The sequence below is a fragment of the Crocuta crocuta genome, unplaced genomic scaffold (assembly GCF_008692635.1).
Source record: "Crocuta crocuta isolate KB4526 unplaced genomic scaffold, BGI_CrCroc_1.0 scaffold35, whole genome shotgun sequence".
Taxonomy (NCBI): domain Eukaryota; kingdom Metazoa; phylum Chordata; class Mammalia; order Carnivora; family Hyaenidae; genus Crocuta; species Crocuta crocuta.
The window spans coordinates 5,305,896-5,329,183 of record NW_027530625.1 but is presented as its reverse complement, the minus strand read 5'-3'; the positions used below and the strand labels follow the sequence as shown (position 1 = coordinate 5,329,183).

General features: G+C 50.6%; 1 protein-coding gene and 1 long non-coding RNA gene across 13 annotated transcripts in view; one reads left to right on the top strand and one right to left on the bottom strand.

Annotated features, from left to right (window-relative positions):
• The first annotated feature begins 68 nt into the window (after nucleotides 1-68).
• On the top strand, nucleotides 69-2,469 carry LOC144234943 (uncharacterized). The gene is made up of 3 exons (XR_013336116.1): nucleotides 69-191; nucleotides 1,354-1,468; nucleotides 2,331-2,469. It is a non-coding gene; the product is annotated as an uncharacterized LOC144234943 (long non-coding RNA).
• The window catches only part of ODF2 (outer dense fiber of sperm tails 2), a 34,697-nt gene continuing 13,873 nt past the window's right edge, over nucleotides 2,465-23,288 (bottom strand). For 11 of the 12 annotated variants that reach the window (XM_077768330.1, XM_077768325.1, XM_077768326.1 and 8 more), the window contains 13 exons: nucleotides 17,993-18,064; nucleotides 15,917-15,988; nucleotides 15,679-15,795; nucleotides 14,881-15,066; nucleotides 14,358-14,467; nucleotides 12,703-12,838; nucleotides 9,363-9,473; nucleotides 9,150-9,254; nucleotides 7,687-7,845; nucleotides 6,262-6,362; nucleotides 4,351-4,513; nucleotides 3,799-3,924; nucleotides 2,465-3,471 (listed from right to left, as the gene is read on the bottom strand). In XM_077768330.1, coding sequence (XP_077624456.1) covers nucleotides 3,283-3,471; nucleotides 3,799-3,924; nucleotides 4,351-4,513; nucleotides 6,262-6,362; nucleotides 7,687-7,845; nucleotides 9,150-9,254; nucleotides 9,363-9,473; nucleotides 12,703-12,838; nucleotides 14,358-14,467; nucleotides 14,881-15,066; nucleotides 15,679-15,795; nucleotides 15,917-15,988; nucleotides 17,993-18,064 — 1,647 coding nt within the window. In that variant the 3' untranslated portion in view covers nucleotides 2,465-3,282. Of the gene's footprint in view, nucleotides 3,472-3,798; nucleotides 3,925-4,350; nucleotides 4,514-6,261; nucleotides 6,363-7,517; nucleotides 7,846-9,149; nucleotides 9,255-9,362; nucleotides 9,474-12,702; nucleotides 12,839-14,357; nucleotides 14,468-14,880; nucleotides 15,067-15,678; nucleotides 15,796-15,916; nucleotides 15,989-17,992; nucleotides 18,065-23,288 lie in introns of those variants that run through there. The other variant, XM_077768337.1, reaches the window with a different exon arrangement.

Below are 23,288 nucleotides of genomic sequence, written 5' to 3'. Positions count from 1 at the left end.
TTCCGGTTCCGGGGCGCGCACGCAGTCACGCAGGGCAACCCCGCCCCTAACCGCTGCATGGCCCCGCCTCCGGCTCCGGGCCTGCTCGTCAGCGCGCTTGCGCCGTCAGGATTTGGTCCCTAAAGCTCTCTTGCTGGGATCCGAGAACCGGAACCTTTGAAGGCTGGAGTACCCGGATTTCAGAAAGCCCAGTATGTGTTGACGAGGATGTGGAGAAACTGGACCACTGCTGGGGGATAGGGAGGGGGGCCTCTAAAATGGGGCAGCTCCCGGGTAGTCTGGCAGTTCTTCGAAAGGCTAGCGTTACCACTGACCCAGCAATTCTACTCCTAAGTATGTATATACCTAAGAGTAATGAAATATGCATCCGCGAGAAAACTAGAATGTTCTAGCAGCATTACTCATAATAGCTAAAAAGTAGAAACACAGATGTCCACCAACTAAATGAGTAAATAAGATAGGGTGTGTTTATACAAGGGAATATTATTTGGCCATAAAATAGAATACAAATGCATGCTACTACATGGATATATCTCGGAAAATATTACCCTGAAAGCGCTGGCCACAATATTGTAGGACTTCATTTTTGTTAAATGTCCAGGATAACATATCTTTAGAGACTTTAGTCTCCTGGTGGTTAGTGGCCGTCAGGGGCTGTGGGAGGGCGAGTGGCTACTAACGTCCATGGGCTTCATTTTGGGTTGATGAAAATGTTCTAGAACTGGATAAAGTTTATGGCTGCACAATTTTGTGAGTATACTGAAAGGGACTGAATTATACACTTTAAAAGGATGAATTTTATGGGATCTGAGATAGAACACTCTCTGGAGTTTTAAGTAATTATTTTTTTTTTTTTTTTCAAACTCTCGGGACTGTTTGTAATAAAATACTTTACACGGGGGTGCCTGTGTGGCTCGGTTGGTTGAGTATCTGGTTTTTGATTTCAGCTCAGGTCATGATCCCAGGGTTGTGGGATTGAGTCTTGTGTTGGGCTCCATGGTGTGGAGCCTGCTTGGGATTCTCTCTCCCCCTCCCTCTGCCCCTCTCTCCCAGACCTCTAAAAAAAAAAAATAACCTTACAAAGAAAAATACAGCATTGTTGAGAGTCCAGCATAGACTCCAACAGAGGTGTTTCCCACCAGCGATGTAAATAGCAGTGCCCTGCACGAAGGAAGTTTTCATTAGTTTGGCAAAAATACAAATGAGTTATACAGATATGTGCCACACTGGTCTAAGTTTGCCACCTGCCCTTTCCTGGGAAGGACTTTCTTTTTTTTGGGGGGGGGGTAGTGCAAGTGGGGAAGGGGCAGAGTGAGGGGGACAGAGGATCTGAACTAGGCTCTGCCCTGACAGGCTGACAGCCGCCAGCCCCTTGTGGGGCTCGAACCTACAACTCGGAAGATCATGACCTGAGCCCAAGTCAGACCTTTGAGCCACCCAGCTGCACCGAGAAGGTCTTTCATACATTGTAAGTTCAAGTCCATTTATCATGAAAGCTGTGAAAACAGCCTTGGTTTTGTGGCAGTGGTAGCTGATGCTTGTTATTGCAGTGATCTCTCCCTCGGCAAAATTAAAAGCTGGAAACTACAAATGTTCCCAGAATTTAAGGGGGGAAGGAGGTTTCCTGACGCTAGACGCCTGTGTGAGGTCCATTGCTTTGGAGGACATAGGGGAATTCTCTGGAGTTTCGTCCTTGAGTTAGAGTAGACGGAGAGAACAAGACTGCATCACCCAGAAGGCAAATACGAACTGAAACAGAAAGGTTAGGGTTCAGCACAGTACCCCATTTGTTCACCTCTCTGAAGAATGTGTTGTTCTTTTTTTTTTTTTTTAATGTTTTATTTATTTCTAGGAGAGAGAGAGAGACAGCGTGAGCAGGGGAGGGTCAGAGAGAGAGGGAGTCACAGACTGAAACAGGCTCCAGGCTCTGAGCTGGCAGTCAGCACAGAGCCCGACGCGGGGCTCGAACCCACGAACCGCAAGATCATGACCCAAGCGAAAGTCGGACGCTTAACCGACTAAGCCACCCAGGCGCCCCTGTTCTTTCTTTTAAATATAGGAAAATGCGAAGAGCACAAAAATAGCCCATAATCTTACCATTCAGAAACCAACTAACACGGGTGCCTGTCTGGTTCAGTAGTTAGGAGCATGCAGCTCTTGATCTTGGGGTTGTAAGTTTGAGCCCCACGTCGGGTGTAGAGATTACTTAAAAATAAAATCTTTGAATTTAAAGATCTTTAAAAAAAGGAACCCAACTATCATTTTTAAAATAGTAATATATACCTCTCTTATCTTCCTCCTATCTTCATCTATCCTATCCATTCCTGAAGTGCGCCCCCCACCCCCCACTCCCCCACAGACACAAAGTGTGTTTCCTCCACTCATCTCGCGGGATTATGATGTGAAGAAGGTGCACAGGGAAGAAAGAACCGACCTGGGCCAAAATGAAATGAGAAGCCTTGCCTCCTGTCTCATGTACCAAGTATTTATTTACTGGCTCTCCTGCAGCATCGTCCTTAGTTCATTTTTAGAAAAGGGATGGGGTGGGTAAAGGAAATCGTGGAGCCTTAAATATTGACTAGAAAAGCTTTCTGTAAAACACAACACCATTATTTCCAGAATAAATGCATTCCATAGATACAAGTCTGGCAAACAGAAACACAAACCAATGGGATGGGGATTCTACTTTTAAAAGGCCACTGGACACAAGCCCTGCGGTGTCTGTTGTGAAGTGCTCAGGGGCGAGTGGCCCCAAGGAAACTTGGGCGTGAAGTTTCCACCAGGCGTGCGAGGAGGGCCTTGGGGAAAACACTGTGCCCTTTAAACAGCGAGTGTGCTCACAGCCCGGGAGGTGTGGTGAGGACCTCTGGCTAAGCTCCTGCTCGTTTGCCTCAGGCAAGCCCAAGAGAGAGAGTCCTCAGAAGAGGAGGGCTGTGAGGGGACCGGAAGAAAAAGTCCAGTCTGGACATTTGCTCAGGAAAGGAAGGAGCAAAGTCATGGTGAATTAAACTCTGGTGCCCTAGGATCAGTAGATTTAAGGCCTGTCAAGCTAATTCAACATTTCCATCAGGAGACTCTATCAGAGAGGAGAGAAAACTAAGTGGTTCCTGTCTTCACCCCCCAGTGCTTCAGGGACTTTTCTGGAACCAGTAGCTAAGATAAGATCCTGAACGCGCTTCGTCAGTGGAAGCGAGAGGAAAGCAACAGGCCTTCCAGCTATGGTGTGGCCACTCTGCGGTTCCCGTGGCAGCAATCCGGGCTCGTGGCCCAAGACTGGCGGCCTTAGGTAGGAGGAGATCGGGAGCGGATGGGAGAGCTGGTGAGGAAGGTAGTGTAGGGACTGTCCCCAAACACGTTGGCATAGGACGACTTGAGGAACTGGACGTAGTTCTGCATGCTGCGATTGGTGCTCTCCGACTGCTCCAGGCGGTCTTTGAGGTCCTGCAGCCGGCTCTGGTAGCGACGGTCAGCCTAAGAGGAGGTCCAAGGATGGGAGTCAAGTTCACGACACGTCCAGGAGAGCTCCCTAGAGACTTGACCAGGGGTTGCCAGGGGCTGGGGGCAGGACAATGGGCATGGGGTTTCTTTCTGAGAATGTTCTAAACTTAGCGTGTGGTGATAATTGCACGCTTCTGTGAATACACTAAAACACACTGAATTGCGTAGTCGAAAGGAGTGAATTTTATGGTATGTAAATGATACCTTAACAAAGCTGCTCATTAAAAAAAGGGGGGGGAAATCTGCCTGGGATAGCCTTAAGGGATTGGAAAGTGATTTGAGAGAAATCAAANAACTCACATCGTCTCGGCTCCTCCGCAGCTGGCTGAGCTCAGTTTTGGTCCTGCTCAGCTGGGTCTCAAGGTCCAGGATTTTGTTCTGGGCCGCTCGCTCCTTGGAGACTGCATGCTCCTTGGTCTGTTCCACCTGCCCAGAAGGCACGGAGGTGGGGCTGGCTTACCTGACATGGGGGGCTCCTGGCACCAAGAAGGCTGGGCCACTGCCGCTCTGGTTTCACACATCACTGCGGAGGCTTCTCTGGTGCCTTGTGGCAGGAGCTGAGCACAGGGACTTCCGCAGCCCACTGAACCTGCCCTTCCCCCCCACACCCCGAGTCATCACCTAAGCGGTGGTCAACCTGGCTGAGTCCCACACAGGCAGCAATTGAATGAGCCGTCATGAATCAAGTGCCAAAGCCTTTACAGTAATTGCTCCTTTGATCCTTACGACAAATTCACGAGGCAGGTGCCATGACTGTGTCCCCATTTTTTTTAGATGGGGAAATAGGCTCAGAGAGGTCAGGTGATTTGGCCCAAGGTCACAGAGCTAGCTAGTAATGGAATCAAGACTGACCTGCCTCCTAGCATCTTCAATGGCGCTCTCCAACTGCCTGGCCAGGGACCCACATTCCCGTGTTTTCTCCTCTAGCCGCAGCTGGGCCTGGTGGATTGCTTCCTCCCTCTTGGCAATCACCTGTAGGAACTCGATATTCTGGGCGCTGGTCGCCTCCAGTTTCCTAGGTGAAAGCACTTAATCAGATCCTGCCCATACTCCGACCTGTCCTGCTCCACCCCGCCAGGAGGCTGCCAGCCACCCCTGGACCGGGGTTCTCATCACACCAAGAGGCTCCAAGGAACCACAGAAATAAACCAAAGAAATTTGTTGATCAGCAAGGTGAGCTGAGCAGCCCGGGCAGCTCAGGACCGTGTGGAGAGTGGGCGGGCAAGTATGGATGGAGTGTGCCTGTTAGCACACGTCACACAGCACCTTGCAGCCAAGGAAGGTGGGCGCCACCACTATTCCCACTTTACAGATGAAGAAACTGAGGCACCAAGAGCTGAAGTCATTGGCCCAAGGTCAGCCCAGCCAGCAGGTCTGTCACCATAACCCCAGCCCTCAATTTGTGCTCACTGCTGCCCCCTCAGCAAAAGGACTTCAGCGGGTACCCCCTCTACCGCTTGTGTGACCCACTGTGGGGTTGCAGTGACTCCTGATGTGCACATGTGGTCCCCACTGCAATTCCATAATGTTCTACCTTCCAGTTGAAAGTGCTGTAAGTCCTACTGAGTCTAGCTGCATGTTGGAGGCCAGCGGACCAGAGCAGAGGTAGAGCCCGGAGCCCAGCCCAAGTTCCCGCTGCATGAGCCACGTGGGCAGTCAGAGCGTCCCAGGGCCAAAGGCCTTTCATCTCAGAACTAAGGCTCCAGCCCTCATTTTACAGATGCTAAGAGCTCGAGGAAGACAATCGGGGGTAAAGGGGGGAGGGGCTATGCCACAGCTTTGCCAGATGCCAGATACCAGCTGTGTCACCTTGGGCGAGTCACTCAGCCTCTCTCCATGCTCGGTTTCCTCACATTCAAAATTAGGATAATAGCAACTAATATACACTAACTATATGGTGCGTCTTTCGATGCCAGATAATACGCTCAGGCCTTTGAGGATTATCTCCTGGAAGACTTACAATAACCTCGTGAGCTAGATTTTATCCCTACCTTGATCCCTTTCTCAAGGTGAGCAAACAGAGGTTCAAAAGAGTTCAATGACTTGCTCAAGATCACAGTGCAGGATAGTGGCCAAGCCGGGACCCAAGGCCAGGGCTTCTGACTCCAAAAGCTATACTCTTCACCTGACTGCCTCCAAGAGTCCATAGGTAAAAGAGAAGAATCAGATCAGAAAGGTCTTGGGGACGGAGCACGTGGGGTGCTCAGTTGGTTGAGCGACCAACTTCAGTTCGGGTCTTGATCTCAGTTTGTGAGTTCGAGCCCTGTGTAGGGCTCTCTGTGCTGACAACTTAGGAGCCTGGAGCCTGCTTGGGGTCCTGTGTCTCCCTCTCTCTCTGCCCCTCCCCCACACATGCTATTTCTTTCTCTCTAAAAATAAACAAACATCAAAAATTTTTAAAAAAGAAAAAAGAAAGGTCTTGGGGAAGGCTGATCAGAAATGAGGAGCAGAATGCCCCCTCACCGCCTCATATTGGTCCTGGTGGTTTGCTCCGGTTAAGTGTGCAGTTTTGGTAGGTGGAGCCTGTGGGTGGTCTGGACTTGATCACACTGTTCCAGAGCATCCCCCGGTCAAAAGACCATCTTCCTCTCTCCCACAATGCTTACCACTGCAATGCAAGCAGCTTTTCCTCTGAGGTCTGCCCAGTACCTTCTAGGGCCTTGAGTCCCTCAAACACTTCTGCACACCAAGCCCAAAGCAGCTAAGTGGCTGAAAGTCTCAGGTCCTAGGAAGAGGACAGAGATGGGACCAAGTGCCTCTAACCTCTCCAGTTCATCCACCTTCAGACTCAGCTGTTTATTTTCCTTCTGGGAAGCCTGATGTTTCTCTCTTGTCATCTCCAGCTTGTCCCCCTGATGTTCGATCTAAAATGACAGGAACACAGACTGGTTTATGAAGGAACTTCCCGGCGCGGCCCTCCCTTCCCCCTAGGACCTGTCATCCACACCCAGGAGGGAGGCACGCTGCCCTCAGCAGGCATCCAAGTCTCAACGCACAACCTGGACGAGAGAGGAGAGTAGGGACAGGTTAGGCCCGACTCCCGTGAAGGCCTTCCTGCACGTAGAGAAGCCAGCTTTGATCCCGAAGAACCACGGCGATGCTTTCTTGATCAGGAGAGGCCACTCAGTGGGATCCAGGGCAGACATGAGAAGGCAGAAGCAGATGGTGGGCTAAACTGGCCCACACGACATGCCACGGAGCTTTACCAACTACACTGTCGGCACTGCTGCCTTCATTCTCCCTTTAAATGGGGATGGATATGGGCAAGGCAACAGGAAGCCTATCAAGTCTTTCAGGCTGGCAAGTTTGAGAAGTTATCCAGAGGGTTGGCTGCCGTATGCAGAAGCTTCAGGCTATCAGGCTCACAAGGCCCCAAGAACACTCAGGTCTAAGAGCAGGTGGGCAATTTAAGAGGACTGAGAACACGGGCTTGGGAACCAAGTGTAACTGGCTGAGTTCCAAACCCTGTTCACCAGCTCTCGGCTCTGGGACCTCAGGAAATTTATGCGTCTATGCCTTGGGCTGCTTTCTAGAAAGCAGAGAAAAAGAATATCTAAACCTCATGACATTCCTGGGAGAATTTCAGGGGAGAATAAGGGAGCACAAAGTCTGTGCTCGAAAAATGTTAGCTACTTTTATTATTAGAAGGAAAGAGGTTCAGAGAGTGGAAGGGCCCCGCCCAAGGTCCCACTGCAAACAAGAGGCATGTAATTTCTTAGACCACAGGCAGGATTCGAGTAACCCAGAGGCAGACTGCTTCTGGGAGGAAGGGAACCCTCTTTCTGGACAGAACCTCAGGCAATGGATCTGGTAAGAGGAGGGAAAGGCAGCTGGAGCAAGAGAAAGTTGGGAGAAAAGAACACCCTCTGGCTCGGTGTCTCCCCCTGGGGGTGCGGCCCAGCACTGCAGCAGAGCTCAGAACAGCAGAGGCAGGCGGAGACTCGGAGCACCAGGGGGCGGGGCAGCACAGGAGAGTGACGGCTCCTATGACTACAATCACTTTGTGCAAACACAAGGCATTTGGCACACCAGACTTTTATTTCACAGCACTGATGATAGCTCACTCCTTTCAGAAAGTGGCAGCCAAGAAAAAGGAAGCGGTCCTCCCTTGGGGGGGCGTGCAGCTCATCTCGGTAAGCGGGCCCCTGCTCGGGCCAGTTCGTGGGACCCTTTCTGCCAGTCCCTTACCCGGCTGCGCAGGTCTGATATGATGGCTGTGAGGTCGATGTTCTTCCTCTCGTAGCCCTGCAGCTGGTCTTGGCACTCGGCCAGCTTAGCCTCTGTGATCTTGAGGATGTCAGGCAGCTGCTGCAGGTCAGCCAGCTGGGACTGGAACTGCCTACGGGCCTGCAGTGAGAGAGAAAAGCCCACCGTTGGGAAGGGCCCCCACCCCCACTGCTGGTGGGACAGGCAGAGTCCTTTGGAATTAGGGCAGGGCCACCTGCGGGTCCCCAGAGGAGGATCCTGTGGGAATCACAAGCAGGATTGTGGCCTGCCCTCCCCACAGGCCACTGGCAGCATTCCGGCTGGTTTCTGAGTTGGACCCTGATGTGCCCCCTGAGCCAGCCACTCCTTTCATCATTGAATAACAATGGCAATCACAGAGCAAATACCAGGACCTAGTTACTATGCTGAGGGCTCTCTGAATTACTCCGTGAATTCATACAACCACCTATCAGGTAGATGCTATTGTCCCAGTGGAAGGCCTCTAAGGATCAAAGGAGCAAAGTCATTTCCCTGAGGCTGCTCAGGTAGAAACTGATAGAGAAAGGGCTGCCTGGGTGGCTCAATTGGTTGGTTAAGCGCCTTGATTTTCCGTCAGGTCATGGTCTCACACTTTGTGAGTTTGAGCCCCATATCGGGCTATGGGCTGACAGTGCGCACTGACAGTGCAGAGCTTGCTTGGGACTCAGTCTCTCTCTCCCTCTCTCTCTGTCCCTCCCCCCAAATAAATAGAAAGAAAGGAAGGAAGGAAGGAAAGAAGGAAGGAAGGAAGAAGGAAAGAAACTGGTAGAGCCAGGATTATGGTCCAGTCTAACTCCAAAGCCCCTAGGAAGGCAATCCCAAGGCTACAGGTCAGAGGAGAAGGTCCAAACTCTCTGATTGAGTCCATCCCTGTAATAGCAAGGAGGCTGACGACCAAATGGGGCAGGGATGCGCCCAAGGCTATACAACAGGTTAGTGGCTGGGCCTGGATGCAGCCCATCTCTAAAGTTAATATGAGTTAATAAAGTTAATATGATGATCCCTTTGTCTCTAGACACCCAAGCTGCCTCTGCAAGAATAAGGCTCTTTAGGAGGGAGGGAAGGCACATCTCTGAGTTGGTGCAGAAACGAAACCAGCACGGCCGAGACCTCGCAGATCTTAGCGTCTGAATCTGCTTGGATTTGCTCTAAGCAAGGGAGATTAATTTAAGGAAATAAGAAAACCAGGAGGAGAAGGGATAAAGCAGCAGCGAGAGAGAGAGAGAGAGAGAGAGAGAGAGAGAGAGAGAGAGAGAGAGCATGCGCGCAAGAAGGCACATACACAGTAGTGTGGACCAGTCCAGCAACCAGGAAACTCGTTAATTTCCTGGTCCAAATCAAAGAGGCTCACAGGCCCAGGGGGACTGGACCGGGTAGGGGAAGAGAGCAAGGAAGTGGAGCAGTACCGCTTCGATCTCTTTGTTCATCTCATCTTTAAGGATCTTGTTCTCTTTGTCACAGCGTTCCAGCTGGGCAGCCACTTCATCAGCCTCCAGTCTGGTCTTCATCACCTAGGGGCCGCCAAAGCATTGGGCGGAGTTTCATCGAAAAACACCCTTCCCACCCAACCTCCCTTCCTGGGAGAGGCCTCCTGGTCCACCTGGCGACAGGCCGCCTACCTGACTCTTATAGTTGTCAATCATCCCTTCGTAGTTCTTAACCGACGCCTTCAGCTGCTGTACCTCGAGGTGCGCCTGATTGAGCTTGTCTTCCATCGGGGCGAAACTAGCCTAGAAGGGGTGGCTAGTGAGTAACCCACAGGAAGGTTCCCGGAGCAGACAGTCATCCCACTCTCACCCCTCCCCACTGCAAGTGGCCAACCAGGGGAAGCCCCGCCTCCTCACCACCCCCCCAAGTCTAGGCGCCTGGGCAACTCAAGTAAATTAAAGAACTTGACCCTTGAAACAATCGGAGGCCAAGGGGCACCAACCTCCCACACAATCAAAAATATACATATAACTTTATGGGGCGCCTGGGTGGCTCAGTCGGTTAAGCGTCCAACTTGGGCTCAGGTCATGATCTCATGGTTCGTGGGTTCGAGCCCCGCATCGGGTTCTGTGCTGCCAGCTCAGAGCCTGGAGCCTGTTTCAGATTCTGTGTCTCCCTCTCTCTCTGCCCCTCCCCTGCTCATGCTCTGTCTCTGTCTCAAAAAATAAATAAACTATAAAAAAATTAAAATAGGGGCGCCTGCGTGGATCAGTTGGTTAAATGTCTGACTTCGGCTCAGGTCATGATCTCATGGTTTGTGGGTTTGAGCCCTGCGTCGGGCTCTGTGCTGACAGCTCAGAGCCTGGAGCCTGCTTCAGACTCTGTGTCTACCTCTCTCTCTGACCCTCCCCTTCTCACGCTCTCTCTCTAAGAAATAAATAAAACATTTTAAAAAATTTTTTTTTNTGGGATGAGCACTGGGTGTTATATGGAAACCAACTTGACAATAAACTATTTGTAAAAAAAAAAAAAAAAAAAGTTTTACTTCCCCCCAAACTTAACTATTTCTAACTATTTCTAGTAATCTACTATTGACCAGAAGACTTACCAATAATAAAAACAGTCGATCAATACCTATTTCGATCGCTACATGTATTAGATACTGTACTCTTACCATAAAGTGAGCTAGAGCAAAGAAAATGTTGGGAAAAATCATAAGGAAAAGAAAATACATTTATAGTACTAAGCTATCTTTATCCACAAAAATCCACATATAAGCGGACCCACACAGTTCAAGGGTCAAGTGTAGATGCAAGTAAACAACCTCTGTATTTTCATGTTCTTATTACAAAAGCAATACATAACTGTTATTGACAATGGAGACAAGACCAGGGAAAACTACTCATGATGCATGATGATTGCACCGAGGATTGCCTTGGTTTCTGGCCTTCTGTCAGTAACTGAGTTAGATACCTTTTTCGTCCAGCAAGAATGAGATGATATTGTACTTACTGCTTTGCAACATGCTTTTTCAAGTAACAGTGATGTTAGACCTACTTCTCAAGTCAACAAGTGTCCTCCTACAACCTAAATGTTCACCTTAGTAGACGGAACAAAAGAAAAAGTGGTATCTCCATACAATAACAATATGCAGTCACTGAAACAGATAAACGTAAAAAAAAACAAAAACCCAAACCTGACCTAAAAAGATATCCATGAAGTAAGTATTATGGCTGAATGAGAAAAGCAAGCTGCAGAAGAATGGGTGTGATATAGGTTTGAATGTCTTAGTNTCACTCCCTCTCTCTCTGACCCTCCCCTGCTCACGCTGTCTCTCTCTCTCTCTCTCTCCTAGAAATAAATAAAACATTTTTTAAAAAATGAATAAATATTAAAAAAATAATAATAAAATACACCAAATTAGGTGCACCCAAAGGTACACAAAGACACCCACTAACAGTAGAATGGATAAATATAGCGTGGTGTGGCCGACAGCAGACCGGATGGCATCAAGAACGAGACCTGCCACATGGCATGGACTGTTTGCAACCATAATGCTGTATGAAAGCCAGGCACAAAATTCAAAACCAAGCTAGCTAATCTGTGGTGAAAATCAGGATAACAGTCACTTTCGCAGGGAGGCTTATAAGCGGGTGACATCCCTGGGGTGCTAGTAAGGTTTGGATCAAGGGGGGTGATGCACAAAAATGTTCTTTATGAAAATTCTAGAATGTGTGTACCTTGCTATATGTCATATTTCCCTAAAATCAATCTTAACAAATAAACCAGTAAAAAGAAAAAAAAATTAATCTAGGGGTACCTGGCTGGCTCAATCGGTAAAGTATGTAACTCTTGATCTCGGGGTTGTGAGTTTGAGCCCCAGGTTGGGTGTAGAAATTACATAAAAATACACGGCGCCTAGGTGGCTTGGTCAGTTAAGTATCTGACTCTCAGTTTGGGCTCAGGTTATGATCTCAGGTTTTGGGAGTTCGAGCCCCATATCGGGCTCTGTGCTGAAGGTACAGAGCTTGCCTGGGATTCTCTCTCCTCTTCCTCTCTCTCTGACCCTTCCCTGATCACTCTGTCTTTGTCTCTCTCTAAATAAATAAATAAAATTTTTAAAAATTGAAAGAAATTACATAAAAATAAAATATTTATTTTTAATATTTTTATTTATTTCTAGGAGAGAGAGAGAGAGAGTGTGAGCAGGGGAGGGTCAGAGAGAGAGGGAGATACAGACTCCGACATAGGCTCCAGGCTCTGAGCTGGCAGTCAGCACAGAGCCCGACGCGGGGCTCGAACCCACGAACCGCGAGATCGTGACCTAAGCGAAAGTCAGACGCTTAACCAACTAAGCCACCCAGGCGCCCCAAAAATAAAATACTTTAAAAAATAAACAAACAAACCCAGATGTCATTGCCCAGATCAATTAATGAGATACAACCTGGGTCTGAAACATGAACTTTGGTTCAGGTGCCTCTCGTCCCTGCCATGCTGGGTGCACAGCAAGTGGTTAAGAGCCGAAGCTCAGCCAAAGAATCCGCTTCAAACCCTAACTCCAACACTTCCAAGGGCACAATCTTGGCAACACACCTGACCCCTCTCTAAGCCTGCTTCCTTATTCTATAAAGCAGAGACAACCACCCTATTATCAGGAGGTTAAAGGGAGAATGGAGTCACATGAAGGGGCCAGCAGCGCCCCCGGAGTCCGTGCCCACCTCCGATGGCTGAGTGGGCGTGTTAAGCGTCTCACATGCGTTGCCACATTCTCACCAGGCCATCCTTTCCTCCCGCTAAGGTCACCTCGGTGACCAAGGACGAACCGTCTAACCCGGGAGCTGCACTAGCAAGAGACGGTCAGGACCTGAATCCTGGCCTGACCCTGACGCATGCCCTTCTAATCACGCTCCGGCCTCCAGGGCCCCTGAAAACACCCCCCCCCGGAGTCATCTTCAGGGCCCCGTCGGGAGCGCCCCACCATCGACCCCGCTGCCCCCCCACCCATGGTGCCGGCCTGCTCTCCTCACAGACCTTCAGCCTCTCGTTCTCTAGCTTGAACGCGGAATACTCGGCAGTCTGCCGGTGCAATCTCTCCACCAGGCTGTCCCGGTCTTCCCGCATCTTCTCTTCCAACGTTTGTTGCTGGTTTACGAGATCTGTCACCCGGCTGGGAGGTCGCAGAGTGAAAGCAGACAAAGGGAAGCAAGTGCAAGGGTTCTGAGGAGCCCAGGGCTTGGTGTGGAGGGGGGCCCTCTGTTCCTCCCCAGCCTGTCCCATCTCGCGGTGCCCTGGCCGCTCCCCAGGCTCCACCCCAGAAAGCAGCTCCCCTGCTCTGCCCCGGCGCCGCCGCTGTGGCCTTCCCACGCACCCCACCTCTTCTAACAGCCTTCAGAAGGGTCTCCCATCCCACCCCCTCCAAAGGCCTTCTGCGTTCTGATCCTCCCGTGAGGCCAAGACATTCCCAGAAGACAAGACCCAGAGATGGGGTCTCTCTTCCCAGCTCTCCATGGCATCCCCTGGATCTCTCAGTCCAGTAGGTCTTGAAGTTAGGACAGAACTCCGAGGCTGGGTGGTCAAGGACACTCCCAGACATTACTCTTCCTTGTTCAGAGGTGTGAACACTCACCCAGCACAGGTGGGGGCTGCAGTGAATGTACATGGCACGACGGGAGAGAAGCCACCTGCCCCTGCCTTCCCTCCCTCCCCCTCCGTCACTCAGCAGGGCTAGAATCCAGTAACGGAGGACCCAGGCCTCACAGATCCAATACAGAACCTTTACACGGTGTGTGCTCTCAGTAACGATCAATTACAGTTCATTCGGCAAATGTTTGCGAAGCACAGACTAGGCCCGAGCAAACATATCCCGTTGTTTTACCCGGCAAACTCCTCCTCAGCCTTCAACACCCAGTTCAGGGACACCTGGGTGGCTCAGTTGGTTAAGTGTCCAACGGCAGCTCAGGTCATGACCTCACTGTTCCTGAGCTCAAGCCCCGCATCAAGCTCTGTGCTGACAGCTCGGATTCTGCTTTGGATTCTGTGTCTCCCTCTTTCTCTGCCCCTCCCATCCTTGCGCATGCGCTCTCTCTCTCTCTCTCTCAAAAATAAATAAAAACATAAAAAAAAAAAACAGTTCAGACTTCCTTTCTCAGGGCACCTCTTCCCCAATCCCTCTTATCTGTATCATGTGTCCTTCTGCCTTCATTATCTGTAGACAGTGAGTAGACGCTCAAGAAATATTTTTCAAATGAACAAACACATGAATACGGGTGACACTGAGAATGTCTGAACGGTCACTGGTGCCTAGAGGTGAGAAAGGTGTGAGCTCGATGCCCTGCAACTTTACGCCATTTTGGCCTCCTCCTCTGACCTTCCGAGTGCTGGGCAGACAGCAGAGAGAAGACATGTGGGTCCACAGCTGCTCCATCCCCCCCAGAACAGGAATGAAGGTGCCAGTGTTTCTGTGCCCGGTTCCCATGCTGTGCACACCGGGACCCAGCTCGGCCCAGGGACCGGCACAGGCTTACTGGCCCTCTGTGAGCAGAGAAGCCTCCACAGCCCCCGCTGGCGCCGCCACACCTCAGCCCAGCGCGGCCCCTGACTGGAGACGCTACCCCCACCCCCCACTCAGGCTGCCTGCCCACCGCTTCCCTCCATCAGCCCACGCGCTGCCGCCTAAACACACATACTCATTCAGGACGATAATTTCGAGCTCGAGGTCTCCCTTATCTTTCACAACTTGATTGTAGCGGCTCCTCCATGATTCCAGAGTGGATAAAGCTTCAGCGACATAAAGATCCTGGGGACATGGGACAACAGGGCCCGTCAGCCTGGGGTCAGCGCCGAAGCCGAGGCAGCTGGGGGCTGGGCTCACCCTGGACGACTCTTCACCCCTGCAGTCCCTTTGCAGAGAGCACCCAGGCGGACTGTGCGAGCCCGGAGGTAGCTCCTCGAGGTCTAGCAATCGCATGCGCCCTGCTCGCGGGTCCTTCCCCAGCCATCGAAATTCCCGCCCACCATACTGACTTGGCTAAACCGTCCCCCCTAATCAGTCATTTCTCCAGCCACCCTGCTGTCATCCTTTTACCCACTGACTCACCTACTGTCCCCCGGGGCCCCCGTTTCATTCACCCTTCTGCCGTCACCGTCCCTCGGCACCCCCGCCGCCCACCTGCCACCTCGGCCGCCCTCAGGGCCACCCTGGCCCGCCACCTTGTCAGCAAGTTGCACGTGCAGCTGCTCGGCATATTCCTCACTCTTCTCGGCTCGTTCCTTCTGGGCTCGGATGGCCTTCTTTAAGGTTTCTTTGTCCCGGTCTCCCTTTTGCTTTAATTCCTTCAGCTGCTCCATGATGGCTTCCACTTCTGCCTTGTGCTGGTTCCCACTGCGCTCCAGGTTCTGGGAAGGTGGGGTCAGGGAGGGGTGGAGGGGGGGGGTGAACAGAGACAAGAGAGGCAGAGAGGGAGGGCAGAGAAGAGAGGGGATGAGGGAGGGAGAGAGAAAATGGGTCACCAACTGGGTGGGGCCTTAGGGCCAGGGAGGGGGGCCCGTTCCCAGCTCCCCGCGGCGCTTCTCTGAATCACTGAACCCATTGGCTCTTAATGTTAGCACAGAACTCTTCTGGAATTCTTCCTTCAGCTCCCAGCGCGGTGATCAGAAGATTCTCTCAGTCACTCAGCAGAGCTATGACCTCAGACGGTCCCGAGCTCACACGGGCAAGCAGCAATTGAGACTATTCCTTCCCCAGGGGTAGTTACAAGACCCGAGGGCCTAAGAGATTAAGTGACCGGCTCAGGGTCATGGCACCAAACCCGGTCACTCCTGCAAAGGGCACCCGAGGCCTCCGGGTCCACTGCGCATGCCACCGTCCCAGAGTCTCTCTGAAGCAGGAGTGCTTGGGCAGCAAGTGCCCCATACACCACTGAGGCAAAGCCTTCCTGAGTAGGGCTCGCCGCGCCGAGACTGCCATGCCCCCGCCCCTCCTTTCCCACCTGTGGGGCCAGCAGGTACCTTGATCTGCATGCACAGGCGACTGTTCTCTGCCTCTTTGCACCGGAGCTGTGCCTGCAAATGCCCCCGCATAGACTCCATGGATTTAGAAAGTTCAGATGCTGTCTTCGCTTGAGCCTTGGGAGAGATGGAGAAAGTGGCAGAGCCAGCATTTGAACCCAGGTCCCCGATTCCAGAGCACAGTCTCCCCACTAAACTCTACGGGCCCATACGGAGGAGCAACTGTCAGGGATGGTACCTTCTCACATTGTATTTCTTGGAGAAGCTCTTCTACCTCCTTGTCTTTGTCTTGCAGCAGTAACAGCAGGCGCTGGAGAGAACACACACTATCATGAGTTCCCTGGGAAGAGTGAGGGAGTCCGGCCCGGGGGGGACACCCACTCCTCCGAGTGCCTGGAAGCCCAAGATCCCAAACACACCAGCCCAAGTCACAGAGACCCTGGCAGGAAGCACCCAATATCTGTACTGAACATTTAAGACAACAAATATGGGGGCACTTGGGGGGCTTAGTCGGTTAAGCGTCCAACTTCGGCTCAGGTCACGATCACACGGTTCGTGGGTTTGAGCCCCACGTCGGGCTCTGTGCTGACAGCTAGCTCAGAGCCTGGAGCCTGTTTCAGATTCTGTGTCTCCCTCTCTCTCTGACCCTCCTCTGCTCACACTGCCTCTGTCTCAGAAATAAAGAAAATGTTAAAACACACATACACACACACACACACACACACACACACACGCACTGATCTTGCAAGTTAAAATAAAGTTAGGGGCGCCTGGATGGCTCAGTTGGTTAAGCGTCTGACTCGTGATTTCGGCTCAGATCGTGATCTCACAGTTCATGAGTTTGAGCCCCATATGGGGCTCCATGCCAGGCATTCTTTCTCTCCCTTTCTCTCTGTCCCCCTGTGTTCCCGCTCTCTCAAAAATATTAAATTAAATTAAATAATATTAGTTGTGGGGGTGCCTGGGTGGCTCAGTTGGTTAAGTGTCCAACTTCAGTTCAGGTCGCGATCTCACTGTTCGTGGGTTTGAGCCCCGCGTCGGGTTCTGTGCTGCCAGCTAGCTCAGAGCCTGGAGCCTGCTTCGGATTCTGTGTCTCCCTCTCTTTCTGCCCTTACCCCGCTAGGGTTCTGTCTCTCTCTGTTTCTCAAAAATGATTAAAAATGTTAAAAAATATTTTAATAATAATATTAATAATTAGTCGTGGGAAACAATGAAAAACAAAAAAATGCTAAATTAGAATCCCCATAATCCCCTGGGCAAAGAAAACCACTGTTAAAAGATATTAAGAAGTCTTCTGCAGGGGCGCCTGAGGGGCTCAGTCGGTTAAGCATCCAACTTCGGCTCAGGTCATGATCTCGCGGTTCATGGGTTTGAGCCCTGCATCGGGCTCTGTGCTGACAGCTAGCTCAGAGCCTGGAGCCTGCTTCCGATTCTGTGTCTCCCTCTCTCTCTGCCCCTCCCCTGCTCACACTGTCTCTCTCTCTCAGAAATAAATAAAAACATAAAAAAAAAAAAAAGAAGTCTTCTGCTTATTTTGTTCCAGAACCCACAGTCCCACCTTTACCATAAAGGTATTAAATCTTCTACATCTTTTGAAACAGCAACTTAAAAGTTTCAATTTACGGATGGATCATCATTTGATTCCCAGGCTCTCAAGCTGGAGATGCAGATTCAGGCGTTACCCTCTTCATGCTGAATCCCCCAGGTCACATTCAGAGAGGCAGCGAGGGCCAAGCTCCACGCCGGGGGTAAGGTGGTCTCCATCTTCCCTCTCCCTTGGGAGACTTGTGTGGGCGCTAATGGCTCAACTACTCCAGAAGCTCTGGGGAGTTAACATGGTGCATTTTTTGTGCAGGGCAGCCAGTAGTCTCCCAGCTCATCTGGCCGCAGATCACTCCCCTGCTTTGTTCCTGGCACCATTAACATCGTCGAGGAACTTAGGGTTCCAGGGACCAGACTTTGGAGCGTGCTGCCTTGGGAGAGATTCCCAGAACTGGAACTGTTGAGTCAAAAAGTCTACCTTTTGATGGATTTTAATGCAAATCAGGAAATTTAAGTAACAAGACTGATGGTCAGAAAATCCAACAGCAGGAGCCACATCCCTCAGGTTGGGTGTTCAGCTTGGTGGTTCGAGCTCCCGACTGATCAACTAGACAAGCCCCGTGGAGCAGGCAGGGTAAGGGGACATTAGCCCATTTTACAGATCAGGAAACTAAGACCCAAAGAAATGTTGGAGACTGGCTGCTGGGGTCGCTCCAGCCCCTCTGCGCACTGTCGCCTAAACCCCACCAGAGCCGCCAGGGGGCGCTGTTACCGCTTTTTCTGAGTCTGCCTCCGCCAGCCTTTTAAGTAGGGCTCCTTGTTGCTCCATGAGCCTTTCGGAATCCTTTAAGGGAAAACACAGGGAGAACCAGGTCGTTAAGCAATGAACCCAGATGTCTACATCCTATGAATTCTTTCCTTTTTGCCAAAACTACTATTTTCCAATCATAGGAGCCATAAATAGATTGTAATCTCATTATAAAATAATCCGTGAATACGAGTAAAGCTAAAGTCCCCCTCATCCACCTCCAAACCCCACCCCATTGTTATTATTAGTTTGATGAGTGTCCTGCCAATCTTTTCTCTATGCACTTATATATCACTACATCTAGAGAAATATTATCTTTAGGGGGGTAGGGATGCGATGGGGTTTATAAGTGATTTGACCAAAATGATAGCATATTGTATTTTTATGCTACAACTTGATTTTTTTTTTAATATTTTGTATTTATTTCTAGGAGAGAGAGACAGCGTGAGCAGGGGAGGGTCAGAGAGAGAGGGAGTCACAGACTGAAACAGGCTCCAGGCTCTGAGCTGGCAGTCAGCACAGAGCCCGACGCGGGGCTCGAACCCACGAACCGCGAGATCATGACCTAAGCGAAAGTCGGACGCTTAACCGACTAAGCCACCCAGGTGCCCCAACAACTTGATTTTTTATAAAGAGCTTGAGGAGCACCTGGCTGGCTCAGTGGGTGGAGTGTGCAACTCTCGATCTCAGGGTTGTGAATTTGAGCCCCATGTTGGGTGTAGAGATTACTTAAAAATAAAAAAATAAAAAAATCTTTAAAAAAAGAAAAAACCCAACAGCTTTTTTGAGATAAAAATTCAGATACCATTCAAGCCACCCATTTAAAATGCACAATTCAGGGGCGCCTGGGTGGCTTAGTCGGTTAAGCGTCCGACTTTCGCTTAGGTCATGATCTCGCGGTTCGTGGGTTCGAGCCCCGCGTCGGGCTCTGTGCTGACTGCCAGCTCAGGGCCTGGAGCCTGTTTCAGTCTGTGACTCCCTCTCTCTCTGACCCTTCCCTGCTCACGCTGTCTCTCTCTCCCTCTCCTAGAAATAAATAAAAAGCATTAAATAAAATAAAATAAAATAAAATAAAATGCACAATTCAATTGCATCTGGTGGCTCAATCAGTTAAACTTCCGACTTAGGTCATGATCTCGTGGTTTGTGGGTTCAAGCCCCACGTCGGGCTCTGTGCTGACAGCTCAGGGCCTGGAGCCTGTTTTGGATTCTGGGTCTCTCTCTCCCTCTGTCCCTCTCCTACCTGAGCGTGCTTGCTTGTTCTCTCTCTCTCTCTCTCTCTCAAAAGTAAATAAACCAAACATTTAAAAATAAATAAGTAAAATAAAATGCACAATTCAATGGTTTGTGGCACATTCCATTATTAATTTCTTAAACTGTGGTAACACATTGCTAACATAAACCGTGCCATTTTAACCATTTTTTAAAAATGTTTTTTATTTATTTTCGAGACAGAGACAGAGCATGAGTGGGGGAAGGGCAGAGAGAGAGGGAGACACAGAATCCGAAGCAGGCACCAGGCTCTGAGCTGTCAGCACAGAGCCCGACGCAGGGCTTGAACTCACAAACTGTGAGATCATGACCTGAGCCAAAGTCAGACACTTAATCGACTGAGCCACCCAGGCACCCTTTTCATTTTTTTTTTAACATTTATTTATTTTTGAGAGAGAGAGAGAGAGAGAAAAGAGAGTGTGAGCAGGAGAGGAGCAGAGAGAGACGGAGACATAGAATCTGAAGCAGGCAGGCTCCAGGCTCCGAGCTGTCAGCACAGAGCCCAATGTGGGGCTCGAACTCACAAACCGTGTGATCGTGCCCTGAGCCAAAGTCAGATGCCTGACTGACTAAGCCACCCAGGCGCCCCTTAACCACTGTTAAGTGTAGAATCCAGTGGCGTATATAGTACCTTCAAATATTGTGCAACTACCACAACTCCCTAGTTCCAGAACATTTCCATCATCCCAACGGAAAGACCTGTTAAAACAGTCTCGTTCCCCGCCCCCTCCCAGCCCCTCAGCAGCATCCAATCGGCCTTCTTTCTCTAACAGGCCACTGTATTTTTAACCTTTGCCCTTGCACGGCCTCTGGGCAAGGAAGGTGTTCCCAGGTCACAGAAATGCCAGCACTGTAGCGAAGTGCTGTGCTGGGCCAGGCGTGTACAAAGTGCCTGAGCCTGAAGGTCTGTGATCTGCGGCAGCTGAAATGACCTACAAAATGCCTGCGCGGGTTTGCATGGCCACGGGCAGGAGGAGGGCCCTGGGCAGCGGCCAGTCTTTCCAGCTGCTGCTTTAGCTTGCATTTCCCCGTTACTCATGTTTATCAGCCCCTGAGCTCCCTCCTCCCCACCTGCACGCTCACGCCCTTGCCCATCTTCCCAAACAGGCCGTGGCTGTGAACCGGCTCAATTCTTCCCTAGAAGCGGGCTCGGCTCGCCTTCCCTTCTCCTCTCCGGCTCACAGGTCCCCGTCACAAGCCACGGCAGGGCTGGGAGCGGAGAGGCCGGCGTCACGGTTTCTCCGGCAACGGGAGGAGGCAAAGAACAAGGGATGGAAGCTAAGGCGTGGAGCTGCTCGCACTGCCCTTTACGCCGTGTCCTCCGAGCCTCCGGGGGGCGCTACCCAAGCGAAAACGCAATCTCACCGAATCCCGCATTCGAAGGAGCCGCGACCTATGACCGCCCCCATTTTCGAGAGGAGGAGACCGAGCTGGGAGAAGTGAGGTGAGCGGCACGAGATCACGCAGCTGCAAATGGCAGAGCTGGGCCCTAAGCCAACTGGCCCCACGGCCAGAGGAAACTCTCATCCACGGAGCATAGGAAGCACCGAGGTGGGGGGCCGGCCCAAGAGCCACGTGGGCAGGGGGAGAGGAGAGCCTGGACTCAAAGGAGAGTAGCTGCCGTGGGTGGGAGCCCAGGTTAACTGACCCTTCATCTCCAATGGGAGATTCTAGAATTCCAGGACAGTAGAAGCCAAGGAGTCCCAAAGGAGAAATACTGGGAAGAAAGAGGGTTTTCTGGGGGCCCCAGTCCCAGGACAAACAGCAGCAGCACCTAGCACTTACCACACAGCTATCATGCGCCAGGCAACATGCCAGTCCCTCATCTATGTCCTCACATGATACCACGTGGAAGATGCTAGTCCCACTTCACAGGTGGGAAAACTGAGGCCCAGAGAGGTTAAAAAGTGCCCACCCAGGAGCACCCAGGTGGCTCTTTTGGTTAAGCCTCCAACTCTTGACCTCAGCTCAGGTCATGATCTCACGGTTTATGAGTTTAAGCCCCGTGTCAGACTCTGCGCTGACAGCACAGAGCCTGCTTGGGATTCTGTCTCTCCCTCCCTCTGTCCCTCCTTCCCCCTCTCTCTTTCTCTCTCTCTCTCTCTCTCTCAAAATAAACTTAAAAAAAAAAAATTAAGAAAGAATTGCCCAGCCAAGTATTACTGAGCCAGACGTTAAATAGGTATTAACCATTTTAAGAGAATAATTTAGCTATGACTAATAAATTGATAGAAATATAGTCTAGAAACTCAAATACACCAGGATAGTGTACATGAATGCCCAAAATAAATTATTTTTTTTATGTTTTTATTTTATTTTGAGAGACAGAGAGCGAACGGGGGAGGTGCAGAGAGGGAGACACTGAATCTGAAGCAGGCTGCAGGCTCTGAGCTGTCAGCACAGAGCCCAACACCAGTATCGAACCCACAGACTGTGAGATCATGACCTGAGCCGAAATCTGAGGCTTAACCGACTGAAACACCCAGGCGCCCTGAGGGCTTGTGTAATAGGAAACAACTGAAAATAGTGTCCATCAACAGAAGAAAGGATAAGTTGTGGATTAGTCATAAAATGGAATATAGCAGTGAAAGTTAACTACCTTAGGTCTCAGGAGAAAATTGGATGGATCTTATAAAACTATTGAGTAACGGGGAGCCTGAATAGGTCAGTAGGTTAAACGTCCGACTCTTGATTTCGGCTCAGGTCATGATCTCACAGTTTGTGAGATGGAGCCCCGAATTAGGCTCTGTGCTGACAGTACAGAACCTGCTTAGGATTCTCTCTCCCTCTCTCTCTGCCTCTCCCCCATTCTCTTGCAGACAGGCACGCGCTGTCTCTCTCTCTCTCTCTCTCTCCCTCATAAATATGTAAGTAAACATTAAAAAAATTTTTTTTTAATTTGAGTGAAAAAACAAACTCAAAAGAATACATGTGGAACGCTATCATTTCCATAAGGTTTGAAAACAGGCTAAACAATAGTATACTAAGTGATGCATACGTAAGTGATGCAAACTATCTGACTGGAGCTAAAGGATCCCTCTGATAAGCTTATCACCAAAGGAGACATTTAACTACATGGACAAGATTTTGTTTGGAAGGCTGGTCTGTAAACATACCACTTCTATTCCTTATTTTACATACTAGCTGGGGGGTGGGGCACCTGGCTGGCTCAATCAGTAGAGCACTATACTCTTGATCTTCGGGTTGTGAGATCAAGCCACACATTGAGTGTGGAGGCTACCTTCAAAATAAATAAATAGGGCCACCTGGGTGCCTCAGTCAGTTAAGCATCAACTCATGATCTAACTTCGGATCAAGTCATAATCTTGTAGTTCATGAGTTCAAGCCCCACATCAGGCTCTGTGCTGACAGCTCAGAGCGTGGAGCCTGTTTCAGATTCTGGGTCAGTCTCTTTCTGTCTCTGTCTCTGCTCTGTCTCTCGCTCCCTGCCCCTCCCCCACTTTCACGCCGTCTCTCTCTCTCAAAAATAAAATAAACATTAAAAACTTTTGGGGCGCCTGGNTAAAACAAGAAGTTCACAATGCAAACATAACATAAAACAAAACAAAACAAAACAAAAGACACTATGGTCTCTGATGTGAACCAAACAGGAAGATGGCTGTTTGGGCCATCAGTCTTTCCAGAATCATCTGCTAATACAGAATATCTTCCAGAGACCACCTTTTAAGAAAAGCGCAGCCCAACGGTTGGTGCCAGCCATTAGCCATCCTCCCTTCACCCAGGGGCCGAGCTCATCCCGGGCTCCTCGGGTCCCTTCCTGCGCCACCAGGTCCAGCTTCGACAACTAAGGCAGCGCCCGTCTACCAGGGGTGCCCAGCGCATCCTGTGAACATCCTGTCAGATCCTCCCACGGCCCCCTCGGGCCCGGCACTGCTAGTTCATTCTATTCCCCGATGAGGAACGGCGGAGGGGGCCATGGAGGCTCGCAGCAGATGGGCCCTTGGTGCCGCGGGACGTGGCCGAGTCCC